Genomic DNA, 20,256 nt, shown 5'->3' with positions numbered 1-20,256 from the left:
TTTCTCTTACTCTGTTTTGGTGTGTCCTGCACATAATCCATTTGGTTTGGTCTCCCTCCAGAAACGAAATAACTTTTTGATATTTCCTTCTTGTAATCAAAGGGCTTCTTAAAAAAACCTCAATTAGGCTTTAAAATTGCACTTGTGATTAGTTAAGTTTTGCAGTTTTGATCATGGAAATTTAATTAATATAGATGCCAATCTTCTGTACATAACAGTCATAATATAACAATCTATATCCTTTCCTGGGCTCCCGTGGAAGTTTTACTGTTTCAAAGTTGAGAGTGTAAGTAAGAGTAAAAGTGTGGAGCAGACTTAGTGTTTGATATGTTCCTGCTTTAAGAAGTGATGCTTCCTCCACAAGCTGTCCAGCCATTTTATTCAAATGACTGGTGATAGCTGAATATAATCTTTTGCTTTGCTTTTGGAAATGTGACCTATTACCTTCACCACTGGCTGAGACATTTTCCTCCTTTGGTGATTAATGTGGCTCTTTGCTTCATTGCATATGTTTCCTTTCTTAGTGTTCTGTCATCCATTATCCTTCCTCCTTTGAACAGTTTCTTATTCATCTTGTATTCTCTTGTTTCTAATCTACACACAGTATGAGTACATGAAGAGTTATGATATGAAATGTCATTTGGATATGTGGCCTAATTATGATGATTATCAGGTCCATTTCTCTTTGTCACTTGTCATTCATATCTACCATGTGTTTTAACAAGTTTTTCTGCTAGAAACATTGAAACTAGTTTTTCTAAGTCTTTGAAAACTTTCAGCAGATGTGCATGTGTGTTATTGAGATTAATGACATTTCACAGGTTAAGCGGTGGTGTCCCAATTCACAGATGTGAGAGCTGCGTGGAATACTTAGAGTTAGTAAATAGTAAATACTTTATTATTTATTAGTAAATACTAATGCAGGTCAGGAAGTGCCACTTCTCTTTAAAGCCATGTTTGGTCTAGTGATAAAGAGTTGAAGATCCTGTCCTTGTCAGTTTAGGATGATTTTATATGAATTTAAAAGGTATTCTACTTTGGTAAAGCGTACAATCTATCCATCAACTTTTCCTTCCTACCTTCAAATACATGTGGTGGTTTTTCCTATCTTTAAAGTGTCTGTAATATTATTTTACAACCTGTATGGCTTCTCCACTGAACACCAGACATGGGATACCAGAAATAGCTATTCTTTAGTGATATATGCCATGATGTTTGAGCTTTATAAGCTGCTTCAGGATTCTGTGAATAAAAAATATATAGAAAGGCCAGATTCTCCTAGCTGCTTGTAGTTTAACAGTAATAGTATTTTAATTAATATTTGTAAACTACTGACTGATATCAAATATTTTAGTATAATTTTTTTATTTTCACCTTAGCTCTTTCTTAAAGGCTGTGCTTAACTATGTTCCTTAGAGTTTCTGCTACCTTTCTTCACTCCAAACAGCTATTAAAGATCTCCATTAGTGGAACAATATCTATCATCATCAACTCTATCATCTACTAGGTAGCTGAAGAAATGACCAGCTGTGATTAAAGTAAAAACACTGCATGTAAAAATTGCCACTAAAGTCTAAATAGGAAAAATACTTTATAGAAGTCATAACAAGTAGAAAAACTGCAGTGAAATACAATAGGATGTAATTACTAGAAATAAATTTTTAAAAAATAAGTTTTCCTATCTGGATAATTATAATGATAATATTACTGTGGTTCAAAATATATTAATACTATAACCCTGAATTGTATTCCAGAATACTTTGAAAATAAGTGTGTATTTTTGTGTCTATAAGATTTTTGTCTAGACTAGAAGGAGAGGCATTTAAAAACTAAAGTCATAAGTATATTTTAATTGAGAGCTGTTAATAAAGGCATTCATATCTAATAGTGATAAAGGCTGAAGCCTTCAAAAAAAAAGTCGAATGTCCAGCTGGTCATTATATAGATCCATTCATCTACTTGCCTGCCGTTGTATACGATGTGAAAATCTAAAAATCCTGTGTTTCATGATTACTACTCTCCTTTTAAGATAGAATGATGACTAGTCACTCACAAAATTCTATTTTTTACAAATACGGAGGCTTACAGTTCTTTGGAATCAGTGGAATATAATGATTGTCTGAAACCATGACTAGGCAGTTAGATGGTCTCTAGATAACTTGCCAACAAAGGTTTTGCAAATTAAGTCCTGAAGCCATAAATACTCAATAGGGAGAGAGGAAAGCAAATGGAGCACTAGGGAACACTTGCTTGATGGCCTGCTTTCCTGAGCAGATGGGCTGCTACGCTCAGCATAAATGTAGCTTTTTAGGGTTAGCATATTCATGTTTCTGTGCAGAGTTACAAGATTTGGACTTGGGAGTGACTTACAAGAAAGACTTGGAAATGACGAATGAATGGATAGTGTTGCTATTTCCAAACCTGAAAGGAAGTATAGACTCCTGACCAAATTTTGATGAAAAAGCTTTTAAATCATGTAAAAGCAATAAGCATAATCTCAAGGTTTTTCTTCTTCTAGTGTTGATGTATGAAATCCACGTATACACAGGCTCTAAACTTGGTGCTGAAACAGATTCTAATGTTTACATCAATCTTATTGGAACGAGAGGAGATGCTGGCAAGAGGAAGCTCCATAGATCTAAGAATAATAATGTAAAGTTTCAACATGGACAGGTGAAGTAAAAGCAGTCCTTCTTCTGGTCAGAGAATGTGAATTATGGCTAGCAAACTGTTTCTTTAACAAACATAAATATCTGTTTGTTTACAAATTTCTTCAAGCAGTTTTCAATTTTGTCACATTTTTTATGTGACACAATTCATCTTCTGAAAAATTTTTGTCTATTGGTTTTGAACGAATCATTTACTGAGAGCATTGGATATTAGAATATGAGTACTGTTGATTATTTGCATTAGACATTTAGTCAAAAGGGTAACGAAAGCATTACTCCTGAACAGACTACTGTGAATCTTAGAATGAAGCTCCAAATCCTTAACCACAATTATGTTTTCCAGTATGGGTAAGAGAGGCAAGGCAAATAGGGCTAGAAGATGTAATATAGAGATGGTGAGATCAATTTTTTGCACCTGAACATTGTTTCATGCCAAAGGAATCCAGTGTTGTCTCTTTGGAGTACTTTTAAAGTGGTATTCATTTTGGAAGGCTTCAAAGGATCTTTACTGTTTGGCCAGGACCTATATACAACTCTAATATTCATTTTGCAAAAAGAGAAAAAAAAGAGTAACTGTTATATATTGTTACAGTTAATGTAGCTCTAATTAAAATAGCTATTTTCCAGACCTTTATCATTTTATTCGTATGGTTCTACAGATGGATATTTTCTGCATAAAAGCTGTCTCACTGGGAGAATTGGAGAAAGTTCTGATCAGCCACGATGGAACTGGTCCAGGTAGGATTTAAATTCCTAGCAACTAATCTGTTTTCAAGTCATTCTTAAACACAATACAGTTTGTTTATGTTGCAACATTCATAGAAAATGTGACAGAAGGTCTTGTGGTGATAAGAAGCCTTCCTGTGGACTAGTCACTGTGATGGAATACAGTGATAAAGGTCAGCAAAGAGGACATGAGTTTAGTGTCAAATAATATAATTTCATTCTTTGCTTTCAAGTTTAATTATAATAGAGCAGTATTTATTTGGCATACAGAATTCTAAGAAAATGTAAGAGTAAAGCTCATTTACTTCTGTGGTGCTGACAGAGGTAAAATGATCTTCCATTAGACAAAGAGTAAAGACAGGGATACAACAGAGTTAAAGATATTCAGTGCAGTTAAAGATATTTCAATATTATGAAACAAAGTTTAAATAACTGAAGAATAATATCTTTGATACTTTGGGGAATGGGAGAAGACTTGGTTATTTTGTCTGTGCTAGTCAAATGGAGCTGCTCCACTGAATGGTGTTGCATTCAGATTTCAGTATCTTCATAAAAAAGTAGAATTTGTGATGAGAGGAACTTGTCACAGAAGCCTTTGAGCTGTGCAACTCTAGAAAAAAGTAAATGAAGAGAAAGATAACTTAAAAGTAGTGAAGATGTAAATCCAGTCTTCTGGGGGGATTCAAGTGCAAGTGAAAGTGCATTCATTCAGAGATGGGACTGTTCTTTGCTCTGATCGTGTCAGTTGCCTGAATGATTATACAGAAGGTCCTTAGTCTTGATTTGGGAACTGTCCTGGAATGATAATGGGATGTGTCCTTTCTTCAGGGAAGGAGAGAGAGGGAAAACTCTATGAGGTTTAGAGCCAGGGATCAGGGACAAATTTTTGTGGTTTTCTTTGGAGATGCATGGTTGGAAAATAGTCTGTAACCACCAGGATTATGTACAGTTTGGACTTCTCAGGATATTTGGAGGTGTACCAAAAAGCAGCATAAAATGCACTGGAAGATTCCTAGACTATGGGGTGTAAATTTTTTCCCACAGCTACAGTGACTGAGGAAAGAAAAGGAATTTCATCCTAGACAATGAGCTTTTAGCTCTTGTCAAATGCAAGTCACTAAATGATGAATTTTGTTTGTTGAGACAGTCTTCTCTTCTAGAGGTACCATCCTTTTATGCCTGTGCTTTTACACAAGAAGAGTTTATCCTCTTTTTCTGCACTGTTTCAAAGTTACTTGACTGTGCTGATGAATACTGGCCTGACCAGTAGCTCCTCACCAGGAGAGGGCATCTGAGCACTGGCTGAAATATTGGGGGGCAATAGAGGAAGCTTACAGAGAATCCTAATGTGCCCTGGCTCTTATATTTTGAAATGGAAATGCCATTTTTCTCAATGCACTGTTTGGGCAAATCCCTCAGTATAGGACAGAGGCTGCTGCCTTCTAGGGACTTCCAGACTCAGAGGCAGAGGCAGAATGCAAAGACAAATAGGACAATTGTGTGGGTCTGACCGAAACATTCCTCATGCTGTTTTGCTATAATGTACTGACAAATAACAGTATGGCTCAAGCAATGCCTCTTAAGAAATATCACAAGTTGTAAGTGGTGCAGACACAGTAACGACAGAATGTTTGAAAAGGGCTTTGAAGAATAACTGTGACAGTCACTATGATGGTTACTGAAAGTGATCTAAGAGAGCAAGATGGATGTGGCCACGGTTACTACTGTTAGGGAGAGGGCAAATGCAGTAGCTGTCGGAGGCCAAGCTGCCACAGCGCTGCGTCCTCGGCACAAACCAGTAGTGAGGCTGTGCATGTGTTCCCACTACGCACATACACACGTATAAAACATACACATGTACATGTGTATGTGTATACATATACATGTATACATGTGTGTGTGTATATATATACATACACACACACATGTGTATATACACGTATATACATATGTGTATATATGTATATATTTACACACAGTCGGCCACACAGACACAGACAGAAACACTCAACACTCACACAAACAAAACCAGTACCAACCTCCTCCTCCTGTTCCCCTTACTGGTTGATCAGAAGGTCTGTTAGTGGGAAATATATACATATATGTATATGTATACACACAAATACATATATGTATACGTATACAGGACGGAGTGACAAGCATATCAACTAGCAATCTGTTCACAGGTGACCTTCCCATTTTCTCTTCCTATTCTTCTATTTCCTGTGCTTGTTTTTCCCAAACTTTTCCCTCACTTTTTGTTCCACCCCTAAACATCCCATAGCAAGTCCTGTACAGGTCCAAGAGGCTTTTCTCCAGCATCTCACAATAAGTCCAGCAGGTAGTCATGCTCTCAGTCTGAAGGGGAGTCTGGAGAGCTACTGCCATTGACTCAAGGTGATGGGTTTCACATCTAGACCATGGGGCTGGCGACCGTCTTGTGACGGCCCTGGAAGGAGCCGAGGCAGAGTATTTATTTGGCTTCCTCCACCTGTCAGTGTTCCTCTGTGCTCCAGTCAGTGTTCCTCTGTGCTCCTCTGTGTGTAATAAGATGAGATGTAATTTAACAACTACACTTACATCTAAGGAGATTGCCTAAGCCAGTTAAGATGAACCTAGGCAACACTGGAGGTATTCCACAGACAGACACCTTTTACTGCTTTATTGAAAAATAGAGGCAGAAGTCAATATAACAAAACATAGAAGATAAGGGGAAGACTGAGAGAATAACAAAATTAGTAATAATTTTCTTGCACAGTCACCTAAGTCTTTGAAATTTGGTAATGCATGCTTCTATTAATGAAAGTTATAAACACTTCCCAATTTTTTCCTTCCTATGGCTGGGAAGGGCAAGGTTTCTGAAAAACCAAGTAAGCTGGGAAATGCTCCATGATCATGCGGTTAACGTTTTGTCCTTGAGCCAAGCCTGGATCAATGCCATGCCCACTAACTTTTGGAAAATACTATCCCTCTGGTAAATCAAGTTCTTAAACATTTTTTTATCCTGGCAATATAGTAGGCCAGTAACACTCATGCTCCAATAAGTCTTAATGTCATACTGATGGATAGTTTTTTTACTTGAATCATAACCTAAAAATATGATATCTATTTTGTCTTGTTTTATTACTATTTACATTGCTAACGTCTACAATTTATATAGCACCTAAAAGTGTGTTACCACTTGTGTAGCTTTACTGGTAGAAAATGGATTCTCTGGCCTATCACAAAGTTGCTGGTAGAAGGTAAGTAAAATCAATGGGGAGTCTGTAAAATACTTAGGTGCTTTGTGTTTTATGTCCTATATAGATTTAAATAGTTCCTGTTGTAAGACCAAAAGAAAATTCTTCATACTGTTTCCTTGGACAAGAGAGAAAAGGGAGACTTCAATAAATTTTATACTTTATATTTTAAAAAGATAGGTTTTGTAAAGAATGTCTTTTCCTCTCTTTATAGAGGGCAAAGATAAACAAAAATATGCCCTTGAAATAGGCTTTAAAAATGCAAATTTGAAAAGCTTTGTGAAGAGACTTATCACATGTCCAGAAGAACAGCTTCTGTTTTTAACAAACCTGTTTCTATCAGAATTTGTTAATCTAATATTCATGCAGATTTATGCAGTATTTCAACTTTGTATTGGATTGAAATGAGCATGTACTGTACAAGCTGGAGCATATATTTTTCAGAAGCAAAGTAAGAACACAGAGAAATGAGAACAATAGATATTAATGGTCTTTTAATTGATACTGCTGTATGCAATAACAATTTCATTCACAGAGATCTCAATTGCATAAGCAGATTTGTCCTGACATCCTTGTGCCTGATCACGAGGAATCAAAAGATGGAGGCTGGGTTGTGAATGGTCATGGAAGTTCACATGTACATGTATATACTTGTCTCCAAGCAAAACCCCTCTTTTAAATTAAAACATAGCAAAGTAGGGAAGAATATTGTACCTCTTGCAAGAAATGTAGAATGATAAAGCTTTCACTGTGTTAATTTATGTCATCCATTTGGTTGAGTTCTGTCCTAATGGGATCTGCTTTTCTGCTGAAAAGATTTTTGGCTTTTTTTTTCCTTTATATTTATTTAAAAATACATTTTTTCAGATTATAAACTTTTATTATTTCAACCCAGGCAGTGGATGGTTCCTGGATAAGATTGTGATCAAACATAAGGAAGGAAAGGAAGCTCAAGAGGTTGTATTTCCTTGTAATAGGTATGTATGTCATTCATAGAGAAACAATTTGTTAAACTACCAGCAGCTAAAGGAAAATGTTGCAGAATAGACACGTGCATACAACCTAGATATATGACAAATGCTCGAGAGTTTTCCAATGGACATGAAATGCAAAATTTAGATCTTGAAGACAAAGAGTGAAGGTTGCTGGTTGGTACGGGAAGGAGTCACAGTACATGAAAATAAATATTTTTTCAGTTCCCTATCTTTTAAAAAGTATTATGTGGCAAGATCTAGTTATATGATTTCAGTCAGTTTCTTTTTCCCGGTCACTGAAGACCTTATATATACATAGTAGAAGTTTTTGAAAAGACCTTTGACCGTAGACACAAAGAATGGTTAGCACTCCTCCTAAAAGAGGGCTAAAATGTTTCTTTTCATTTAGCAAATAGCTATTTCTCTGTCTTACTAAGTCGAGGATTTTGCTGCCATGAGCAAAATTGAAAAACATCCAACTCTCTCTGTTCTAGCAGTTACTAAAGTGACTATTCTTCCAAATATATTTGTTAGCTGAGGCAACTGCAACCTGAACTTTCAGTAGTCATATTGTTGAGTCACATGGCTATAACAGAAAAAACATTAAATAGGCCAACAGAAGAAAATAAGGATTTATGCGTATATTACTTCTACATCACTCTACTTAGTACAATAGTAATCATTTAAAAAAATATAATTTAAATCAAGCTAATTATATTTTGTAGTATGTGGTTTCCAGGTTTTGTGAATTTAGGCTACATGGCTGATATATTTTCCATGTTATTTTGGGAACTGTGTCTTACAAACAGAAAATCTTCAGAAGTTCTGTAAAGATAGCTCTACATCTTCAGGAATCCCTTCTGTTTACAAAAAGCAGAATTTCAATATGCAAGACTCCTGGAAATGGTTAGCTAAAACCATGTACTCCTCTCAAAACTATTATTCTGATGATTAGGGTTTATTGTTATTATTATTATTATTGTTTTTTGGCTATTAGGCTCTTTAAATGGTTTGATGTGCACTGAAGATGGTTATTGGAAAAGCAGACAAATGAGACAATTGTTTCTTTAAAGTAATGGAGATTTTATGAGGCTTTTCCCAAGAGAGAGATTCTTAAGGAAGACTCTGAGCTTACTATAAAACTGCCTTGTCAAAAGGAACTTATTAAGTTATTGGAAAAAGATTAGAGGCATTATATACAGACCTAGAAGGGTTCTGCCATTCTTTGTCTGTGGAGTAAGTGCTGCCAATATGCCAAAGTTTGTATTTTTAGAAAGTGCTAGTGGTCTTTTTCATTCTTAGGAGGAATGAGGAGAGGGTTCACAAAGGTTAACCAAGCTATTTATTACAACAATAGTTGAAATACGTTGGAGTCTAGTTTTCAGGCACAGATTTATTCACATAGTCTTGTTTTATATAAGAAATGAAATATATTACGGATACTTGGGTTTGAACAAAAGCTACATCAACCTGGAGCCAATAGCATGGCAGCTGACAGCATTTTTCTTTCTTTTTTTTTTTTTTAATTATTATTTATTTATTAAGGAAGACTATTAATAGATGTAAAGTGCTATTATATCAGCAAGAGGGATAAACTGAAGAAGTATAAATGTGTTTTTGTAGTGAAATGAAATTTCAGAAAATTCCTTAAATTCATCACTATGAAAGAAAAGATAAAGAGAAATACAGTTCATTGCTATCTATTGACAGAAGCTCTAGAAACTTCCAGACCTGGGATCTGGAATATTCCTTCCAGGGGTTATATAACATTTTAAGTACATTGAACTGAACATTGCAGGTTATATACCATACACTCAAAAATGTACAACTGAATATTGATCCTGTAGATATTAGTACTCTGTATGAGGTTTATGTCCATGAAAATTTCTATCTTTTGCTGGTAATACAGTGAGCCAAAGTCTCCCTGAGCATGAATAATGCTAACTATGCTAAAAGTATAAAATAAAATTAGGTCTAGGAAGTATTTTCAAGGCATATTTTGCCAAAAAAGTATAAAAATACTGTTGAAGAGAGTGAAGATAATTGTGAGGTTGTTTGTAATATGGATGATAAGTGTTATTAATCTCATTATTTTTGTTTTTGCAATGAAAGATGGTTAGATGAATACCAAGAAGATGGGAAAACTGAAAGAGAGCTAATTGCCAAAAGTAAGTATTTTGTTACACAAAATTTGTTTTATAACAATATAGTATATACTCAATACCTGATGGTTACTGAAGAACTTCCTGAATATGACCATAACTTAAGAAGAAAAGTAATAATAATACTTACTCACATAAAACTTTTTTGTTATTCTTATTTTAGAATATAGCAGTTCAAAGAAGGCATTTTCCAAAGGTAAGAATTGTTTTATAAACCATTTTTTAACTATCTGAATTTAACCTCCAAATTAGTATTAAGTGACAAATAAGTGGAGCAGATTAGCTTCCTCATCATATGTGTAAACAATCAACTATGAGAGAAAATGAATACAAATTGGCTGGTAAAGATCTATGGAAAAGACAAATCCTTTAAAGTAATCGAAGAAAAGATGCTTCTCAAACCATTTCTGATTTTCTTCCTCTTTCTATTATTCTGTCCTAAAATCAGTCAGAAATTTCCCATGAGAAGTGACTCAAGTATTGTTTTGCTTATCCCAGTGCTACTATCATTTAATACATTGAGACAGATCCCTTAGCAAACAATAGTAACTTGAAATTTGTGTTGTGAAATGATAGTGAAAACATTTTCAGGTCAAAGTCCATCAGGATATTCCCCAAGTAGCCAGAAACGATGCAGGCTTAGGATCCAGGTATGTTAATGAAACTAAATGCAGTAATTTTATTCGGTTGACAAAGGCTGCCTGAGTTAATAAAACATGTTAAGAAAAAGCTAGCCATCCACTTGTTTTTTTATATACCTACAAAGATGGTCCCATCACTGTGAAATGCTAATACCTCCCAAGTGTTTAAAATTTGAGATATCATGTCTGTGTTTTTCCTTAGTCAGAAAAGAGAAGCAGACTAATACAAGCTTCTTTATGAACATTTAACTGTAAGTGCATGTTCTGTGTAACGGTGTCAGGGAACACTATGGGAGAAACTAAAGTAAAAGAAGTAATGTTTTCACTTACATCTGAAAATGGTAGCTTGCCTTTTGTAGGATGAGTCCTGATCTCTCAGTCTAATTCATTTTCCCATGAAAATGAAATCTCGAATTCAATCAAACAGTTTGGCCAACAGTTTCACTGTTCCAGGGGATCATAACTTTTACAAGAGGAGGCTGATTAACTCAGGTAAATAAAGACTTTGACACAGAGATATTTGATTTTCATGAGAGTGACTTGGAATTGGAATCTGCATTCTATTAAGCATACAGTTCTGAGATGCATGTATAACATCAGTTTCACCCTGTGTTCAGAAAATAAACCATATTTTGATACTAATCTCATCTTTTTTTTCCAGTACAGCTTCATTCTTTGTTATATTGCAATAAGCAGGCACAGATGCACAGACTGCTAAGAGCTTGTGCATGTCAAGAAGAATAAGACACAACATTTTGATTATGAAGAGAAAGGAGCCACTGATCCTTAATCAGTTAGTGAAACTCCACACTATCAAGGCGTCCAGGAAGACCCCGAAATTGTATGCTGATGTATTAGGATGAGATCTGAGGTTCTGAATAATAAAGAATTTACAAAAGAGAGCATTTGCTAGAGGGTGTTGTGCCAATTGACAATGCATCAGGTTAGCTTGAACTCTCCTTTAGTCATCTTATCTTTAGGAGGAGCTCACTTCAGTGAGGAACCGAGATCACACTTTTTATGCCTGATATAAAAGAGGTGATGAGTAGAACAGCTCTAAGGATTGTTCACATTTTAATTTGTGTTGTGCTGCTGGTTATCTTGTAGATCTTGCAGATGAAAAAATTGAGCTTTATAGGAGAGTATCCAGTGAAAGAGGTTAGAAAATGTGTCTTGTACACAGTTCTGTGTCAATCCATCATGATACAGTTAGAAAAAATTCCAGAGATGCCTTAAATTCTCCCAGCAGCTGTAACAGTGATTTCATATGGTAAAGCAGATAATAGTAATAGGCAGTCCCATTCACAGTGGAGGTGAAACCTTTGCATATATTACATATTTGCCGAATATGAGGCAAGCAGCAGAGAACTGATGTTACACAGCCAATGTTTGTGCATTTGTGTGGTCAGGCTCCATACCAGCTGGCCTCTGCAAGTATTATGATTGTCATAACCCAGTGGTGTTTGATGATTTTCAGAATAGCAACCAATGTGCTTAGGCCAGGTTTAAAGCAAAGGTTACAAAACAAATCACCCAATAAGTCACTCTGAAGGTAGAAATCTCATTCTCTGGGTAAGGTTAATAAGGTGCTCAACCACATGACCAAAGTATAGAGTTTGAAAGTCATTTAAGCAGTTTTCTTGAAGACTTACAGTTCTTTTTCAGCCAGGCTGGCATTTTGCCAACTTTAATGAAGGAGAAATTCCAGATCCCTGTAAACACTGCTGGTGGCTATGGATTCTGCCTAAATGCGGTAGATCTGTATCAACATCTCTTGTCATTGTCTATAGATTGTGGAGAGACTCTATCAAATCAAGCACAATTACAAAATTATTTATACTCTCTTGATCCTGCCATGTATGCTTGATGCAAGACAAAAAGACCCAAAGAAGATCACCTTAGTATAGAAGGTGGATAGCTAATATCAAATGATGAACTTGAAAAGGAGAGTTTTCATCACTTGCTAAAAGTTTCTTATATGGCATGGAAAATTTACTATTTTCTCCTTCTCTTTTCTCTCTCCCCCTACTCCTTTCAGGATAGGTGGAGTATCAAGATAGCACATAGTAAAGGATTTTCTCCCAAAACAAAGAGACAAAAGATAGTGTATTACAATGTTGCCTATACTATAGTCAGTTAGAGGAAGCTGGATTCCTGCAGTGGGGATCACAGGGTGCTGTGTGGTATTACAGGTTTTTATGGGTGATGTATAAAATACAGCTCAACATCAGAGAATGCAGTTCAGTTAACAGATATTTATAGGCTAGATTTTCTTCTGTCATGTAAGGTTGTTGGTGTGACGTACAGACAATTCATAAGAGAAGAGAAATTATACAGTAACTGTGACTCCATTTGTTTTTAAGTCATTCCCTACCATGTAAGTTTTTGCTAATAGAGTAAGAATAATCACAGATTTCCCCAAACACAAATAGATGGGTCCTGCTTTTAAAAATCAAGGACGGTATGTATTGCCAGGTGGAGGCTGAATTTCCTAATTAAGACAGGCAGTCTCACTGGTCTGCCTCAGGGTCCTCCTGTAAGACAGGTGAAACTAGCAACACAAATTTCTGTGATTTCTATGAGTTAAGCAGCCTACTCCTACATCTAGTGAAGTGTGAATACCTCTTAAGCCCCAAAACACCAGCAAAAGAAAAGTGGACTACCATGTCCTCAAAACTATGGTGGTAATCCTCTAACAATGTGTAATTTGTTCATATAAAAAATAAAACCAAAAGCAAGCAAATGAACAAACAAACCCAGAAAATCAAGCCCTCCCTTTTCAGTTTTCTCAAATATCTCACAAAATATTAACTTTACATTTTACCCTTCCTAATGTGCAGAATTCACAACAGGTTTAATTTTCCCAATTATGCTGCAAGCAACTTTCAGATTCCACAGTGGTGGTTAAAAGACTTTCTGGATGGATTTTGTTATGAGTTAATCCTATTTCATTTCTTAAATTCAAGAAAGGACCCAAGCATCTCTGGAGTAACATGAAATGAGAGCCTTGGTTATATTAGTTTAGAAAAGAGAATTCTGTCTTTTTTTTCATAGAAGTCTATTTCCCCTCTGCCTTACATTTAAACAGTTCTCATACTGATGTCTCAAAGAAAATGGCTATAGCTTTGCGCATAATCTAAAAGTAAAATAACACACTAATCACTTTGAAATGAAGCTAATGCAGTTCAGTGATATTAGGGGAAAAGTATCTTTTTAATGTGGCCATGCATATGAAGTGCAGAAAACAACAGACTCAGCTATCTAATTTTCAGATGTTACTGAGGTATTTGGAATTTGCTGAAAAGAGATATGGAAATCACTGAAACAAATAGGTATTTGCAATCAGTCTCCTTTCTAGTGTAGCCATCCTTACCAAGTAGCTATCTAAGGGAATATAATATTAGACAAAATGTTCTTTTCTTACTCTGGCACGAGCAGATCGAAATGAGTTTGCTGAACTGAGAGAAAATACAGTCAGTCTCGGTTAGCTCTGTTACCAAGTTGTGGAAGCATTAAAAGTAAATGTAGGCGAATAAGCAGTCACAGATGCTAAGAGGCCTTAAATCTGTTAACCACTGATTCATTTCCTGGAAAACTCCCAACTGGTGTCTTAGCCTTTCTTCTGAAATAATAATTAAAAATGCAGTCATGGATATTAATTAAAGTAAATCACATTGCCTGAAATACGTTCTCCAAATATGCTGCTGCTTGGAGGAGGAAACAGGCAGATATGCATCCTTGCTTTCTCTTAACTTAGGGTTTGCTCTTTCCTGAAGCAGAGGAGAATTACAGTGAGAAGATAAAAGCTCACTGGGGAGACGCAATAATGAAAAATTATCTTAATTTCCCCTCTGCTGTGTACCTGTGACACCCTTCAAAATAGAAGGAGCTTACATGGGACATGGTTGGAGTGGATAAGAGGTTCAGGGCTATGGTGGGAGTGTTTGTAAGAATTTGAATTTGAAAGCCCTTAGAGTACTCAGGAATAGCAGAAGCTCAGACAATGCTTGACTTCACCAAGTGTGACACCCTAAAGGGTACCACATGCCAAGCTGGCACAAGGAGATAAAATTCAAAGCTGGCATACATATTAAACAGCAAAAGTTCCTCACTAGGCAAAGTCTGACTCATTCCTGGAAATGACCTCAAAAAAAAAAAAAAAAAAAAAAGAGTTCAGATGGAAGGATCCTTTCAGCTAGCATCTCACTCAGCGGACTGCCTCTGAGATGTGTGTTTGCCTGCTGTTTTATAGCTGAGCCAAGAAGAAGTAGGAAACAGTCAGATGTGATGCAGAAAAAGCTTCTATAACAAGGGGAAACCAGAATAAGCTAAATAAAACAATGCAAAGAACAGGGAAAAATCACAAACAGAGAATAAAGCACCCAATCTCCATCTCCAAACAGATGGAGTAAAAAAAACTTATGAGAAAAGCACATGGCACTTTAAGAAAAAAAATCACATCTAATTTATTTGCAAGCTAAACTGTTTTAAAATTTATTCTGACATATATTGCGTTGTAGGCTTACATACATTCGTGAAATAGTTCTCTTTCCTATTAACTCCATTAGCATATTATACTATTATCACAGTACTGGTCACAGTCTAAACATAGGGTTTTGATTTCCGTTCACTGTTAAGGTCCCTTTTGCCATGCAAGATCAAGTGTCTTTTCCACAAAAAGCTCAGTTTGAATTCAGGTGAAGATGTATATTCAACCAGGTAATTATCTTTCTAGTGTATAATGTCCATCTCCGTATTTTTTCTACACCTTGAATAGTATTCTGCTGCATTTTGAACAGCAATAAAGAATCCTTTCTAATACATATTCTTGGCTGCATTCTGCATTTACAATCATTATAATGAGTATAGGTCATCTACCAAAAAGAATCTCTGAAAGGCCTCCATGGATTGGGGTAAATGAAAGCAGTTCCTTTGAATTACCTAGATTTTGAGCTGGATCCTAACAAATGATCTTATCCTACAAACAAGCAAACAGCATGACAGATTAGGTTAGAAATATTAGAAAAAAAGAGGTTCAGTCTTTATTATTTGACTGGACTAGTTGTGAATTCCAACCATCAGTTCTTAAATATGGGTCATATAGTAGTCTTCCAAAATGCTAGTCTTTTTTTTTTTTTTCACATTATGTACATGAACACTTTAAGGACTAAAATGTAATAAATGAATTACTGCAACTAAAGCAACTAATTTGCTATAGAGAATGCAAAACCTACCCAAAGATTCTTTTTCTTACTTCCTTGATATTAATTTATGCTTTTATACACATTTCAACAATTGTCTTGTGTTTATCAAATCTTATTTAAATTATTGTGTATTCAAGAGAAGGAATGTGTGTCTATTTTTATAAAATGGTATGTAAATTTCTAGTAATCTTTACATTCTTTGTAGAATTAATAATGAACGAATTCATGACTGTCCTCCCTTGATATGAAATATGTGATGATGTTTTCCTTTTATTTAGCCCAACAGTGGAGAGTGCGGGTTAAAACAGACAGCGATTCCCCAGAGCCACAGGAGTGTAAAAGAACCCTTGTGATATATGGCTCAAAGGGCAAAAGTGATGACCTTCTGCTTTCTCCACAAAACCCAGGACATGTATGCTTTCTACCCAGAGCAACGGATGAATTCACTGTAAGTCATAAATAGACAGCATTGCAGAGAGATTATCATGACATCCCGCTCTAGCCAAAGGATTTATTTATTTTTTTATTTTATATACACATATATACAGAATGCTAGTTTGCTTGCTACAAATGGCTTTTTATTTACAAAGATGGAATGATAAAACTTTAGATCTTGGGCCATCTTATGCTTGTAGTCCTGTTTTACTACAGCAAGTTCTACAGTGTTCTCTCTGAATTTTCAGTGCCTTCAAGAATATATATCAAGGGGAGAAATAAGCCCTTTTGTGTAATTTATTGCATTCACCAGCTCTTGTCCTGTATTTTTTCAAATCTTTAAAGAATCCTGAGTTGCAGTTTGTGTGGAAGGCAATATACAATTACTTGAGAATGCAGAAAATGAAGGATTTGGACAGTATGCCCAGAGGACATAAGTGGGCTTTTCTTTCTATTATTCCAGTCTCTGTAAAGCTGTCTCCACTGTCCTCCAGTATGGTTCTGTCTCTCAGACCAGCAGGTACATAGGATTTTTCTGGATAATCATAAATCACAGGAGAATGCATTCAAGCCTATTACAGTATGATGAGTCCTGAAGCAATAATATATACATGGCCAGTATTAAAAACAACCTGAAGACAATCCTCTGCTGCTCTGAGAGGATTCATTTAAGGCATCTTTTTAATGCTCAAATTCTATCCTCATTTTCTAAGATAAATCGCTGCAAATTCTGTTGATTGGCATGGAAGTGCAGCTTCTAGCCAGTCAAAAGAATGAACCAGCTTGCATTCATGGCAGTTTTATAAAGCTCAGAAAGACGTTTGAATGGCTGCAATAAATGTTTTGAAAACAAAGGCAAAACTACACTGAGAAAAATGTTGTCAAGCAGCTGTATCAGAGCTTCACCGTAATGACCTGACCCAAGCTGAATTTTTAATTTAAATAGCAAGCTTACACAATTTAGGAACTTTACAGGGAGTAAATGAAAAGATAAATGACACTTGTTAAAAACAAGAAAGTAGCTGCTTATCAGAAAACAGACTGAGCCACAAAAGGATCTTCCTAACCCACTGATGTAGACTAGAGAGGTCAATAGAGGCAGTCTTGTCTGTGGAACAGCCACACCAACTAGCTGGATTTTGGCAAACATCATCGCATAAAGCAGACCTCTACTGCATTCAACTTCTCAGCAATTTCTGTAGTAGTATGCATCGCTTGTTAAGATCACCCAATTTTAGTGGCAAAATACCACTCTGGGAGGTATCAGTATTGTTATATATCAATCTGGTAGCTTGCCATATTCCACCTATTCTTTATACCATAGTACCATATTCCATCCTAATGGAATATCTCCTTGAGATATAGCTTACTGGGTAGGTTTTGCGCTATTCTAAGAAGGTCAGAATAGCAGGCCTGATATAAAGGAGCACTTGGGATTTTGCAGATATCTTCAGAAATCACCTTCTGTAGAATGAGTTTGCCTAATAAATTCGATTTCCTTTTACTCTATTTTTCTTTGTTCTTACTAAAGCTATTTGAAAGAATACAGAACCTTTGCTCACCTTCTCCAACTGCAGCATCATGTTGGAGGCATAATGTGGTGCTGAAGGGAAGAAGGGCTACGAAGAAGTGGAAGCAAATTAGCTTTTTTTTAAACCTCCCCAAGATCTTAGTCTTAGACAAATTTCCTTAGTAGTACAGAGCAGCAAAAAGAACAGTAGGTTATGTGCTATAAGCAGTTCACATTCTTTAGAAACAGTAGGCTTGACTTTGATTTTGGAGATACATTTATTGCACACGTAGGACATGAATGCATGTAAATTCCTGATTTTCCAGGTGCTTTCACACAACTGCATGTGTATCATATTCAGAATGATTATCTGGTCCAAAATACTTCTAAAAATCTCCTATGAAAGAACAGCTTAGTTTAGTGAACGTAGCAAATGTAAAGAATAAATTCCTAAAAGAGATACAACAATAGTGTGCTATAACAGGTTAAGTTGTTTAGTTTCAGCAGTCTCAGATAGCTGTCATAGAGTGGGTGAGATGTTTACATAGGAATAAATTTAATTTGAAAACATTACTTCTAAGAAATAAGCTGAGAAATAGTGAATGGGTCTATGTTATTGAATCTGCTTGGAGTTTTAGCATCTGAGATGCAGAAAACTGTGCTCTCTACAATGAACAAAACAGACACACAGAAAACTAACTGGGAAATGAAAATAAACTAACTATGCAATAGTAAATTTTCTTGTTGATGCTTGAGTGATGATAGAAATCAATTGCTGGTATCATGTGGAATGAGGAAATTTTAAATTATATGCGCCGTTCTTCCAAACTCCAGTGCATTTCTTGCCTACTTAAAGAAAAAGCTTGTGATAGTCTGCTTTTTGAGAGCACCAAGTGCATTATGCATGTTCTATTATCCAGATAATCATAGAATGCAAAATGATATTGATGGACAAATCATGATTGGGATCCCTAAAACTATCCTTCCCAAGACTAGCACAAGTAGTATGCAATGAGCCATAGTGCTGTGACTGCCAAATAGACTATTGCATAAATACACAACATAAATATGAAATGTATTTTATGTTAATGACTAAAAGGAGGACAGAGATTTTAAAATTGCATAATTCAATACTTTGCATATTTTGCACAGCATGGGATGATGCTTCAAACAACAAAGAGCAGGATTTCCAGAGTTTATGACAGAAAGCTCTTTAGCTGAACTTTAGATGATTTGACCCCGCCTTTTTTGAGAATCATTCATGCATGTATATTTTTTTTTACAGGGAAGTGACAGAGAATTTAATTTTAATGTGGAACCAGGCAATAAATTTTACAAATTTTTAATTACTTTAGGCTTGATGCCTTTGAAGAAGACCTGTGTGATTCAAAAGGAAAAAGATTTAAAATATTATGAAATTCTCTAATCGTTTTCATCAGTTACCTATTTCTGAGTTTCAAAACCTCAGTGGCTTCGTCAAGGTGTCCTCCTGATTATAAGAGCTATCCTCCTTCAAGCATGCAAAGGAAACAACATTGTGTTAGTTAGCTGAGTCCATCTCAGATCAGATTTCAAGTACAGATTATTATATAAAACTGTTCAGAAGTATAGAATATATAGAATATATATACATGTGGAAAATTTAACTAGGAAATTTCAATTATGAATAAAAGTGAGGTAAATGGTGCCCTTTTGTAAATAATTTATAAATTTAGAAAGAGGAAATTCACCGAATCTATGTTTCATGACAGATTATTCTTCCATCTCTGCTTTGAAAGTCATTTTATGTCAGTTAATAGTCTTTGATGGAGGGGAAAACCCGTTATGGGATCAGATGTAGGGTATCACATTCCAAAGAGGAACTGATCATATTAAATTCAGGAAAGGTTACAGAACTGATGTGATGGCAATGTGCTGTTGCAATGATGGAGCAACAGAAAAGATAATAATGGCCAGACTTACAAAAAAAATGTAAAATGAGAGAAATATGTAATACACTCAATTGAAAATATTTAGTGTTTAATTCAACAGATTGTGGATGTTACTGATGCTTTTGGGTTTAAAGGCACTCATAAATTTCACTGAAATTGTGATTCTAGGAAAAAGAAAGCAAAATGAAAACTTTTAAATAGTTTGTCCTGAATCTGGAATTATTTTCCTGTATATATTATCTGCACTTTTCCTACAAGGATACAGCATATGTTTACAAAATTGTGAATGTGAGTAGCAAAAGACAAAGTAAAATGTGAGGTACAACTTGCCATGTAACTGAATTCTGTAATGTTGCAACTCTAAACTAGAGAGCTTTATGGAGTAAGCAAGTAGTGCACAGCATTTAGAGTAGCTGGGTGATACAGAGTCATGGGGTCCATCTGTAAGAAAGAAAATCTGCAGACAATAATTTTACAAAACAGTAATCTTGTTATGAAAGAGCAGAAGCAATGATTTCGTTGCCTGTGAAGGAACGATAAATTAAATGCATGAAGAAGCTGTGTACTCTCCTCTTGATGAATCCAAACAATTCCCATTAAGTTTAGTAAGACTAATGTGCACTTTTGGGGAGGAATTGGACGATTTAGAGCACCATGGCTGATGATATCCTTTTCAGTATACATAGCATGAATGAAAAACTCCTGACATAAAATGCTGCCCAAATAATATTTCCCTTCACATGGAGCAGTGGTGAACACCAAGTT

General features: G+C 35.5%; 1 protein-coding gene across 1 annotated transcript in view; it reads left to right on the top strand.

The window, feature by feature from the left end:
• LOC134136626 (lipoxygenase homology domain-containing protein 1-like) overlaps positions 1–20,256 on the top strand; it is a 131,999-nt gene that overhangs the window by 42,697 nt on the left and 69,046 nt on the right. The window contains exons 12-17 of the mRNA XM_062568542.1: positions 2,519–2,673; positions 3,329–3,407; positions 7,530–7,611; positions 9,721–9,776; positions 9,934–9,966; positions 15,894–16,063. Coding sequence (XP_062424526.1) covers positions 2,519–2,673; positions 3,329–3,407; positions 7,530–7,611; positions 9,721–9,776; positions 9,934–9,966; positions 15,894–16,063 — 575 coding nt within the window. The remainder of the gene's footprint in view (positions 1–2,518; positions 2,674–3,328; positions 3,408–7,529; positions 7,612–9,720; positions 9,777–9,933; positions 9,967–15,893; positions 16,064–20,256) is intronic.

Source organism: Rhea pennata, chromosome 2 (assembly GCF_028389875.1).
Source record: "Rhea pennata isolate bPtePen1 chromosome 2, bPtePen1.pri, whole genome shotgun sequence".
Taxonomy (NCBI): domain Eukaryota; kingdom Metazoa; phylum Chordata; class Aves; order Rheiformes; family Rheidae; genus Rhea; species Rhea pennata.
The sequence above is the reverse complement of the archived record's forward strand: the minus strand, read 5'-3'. Positions and strand labels throughout refer to the sequence as shown.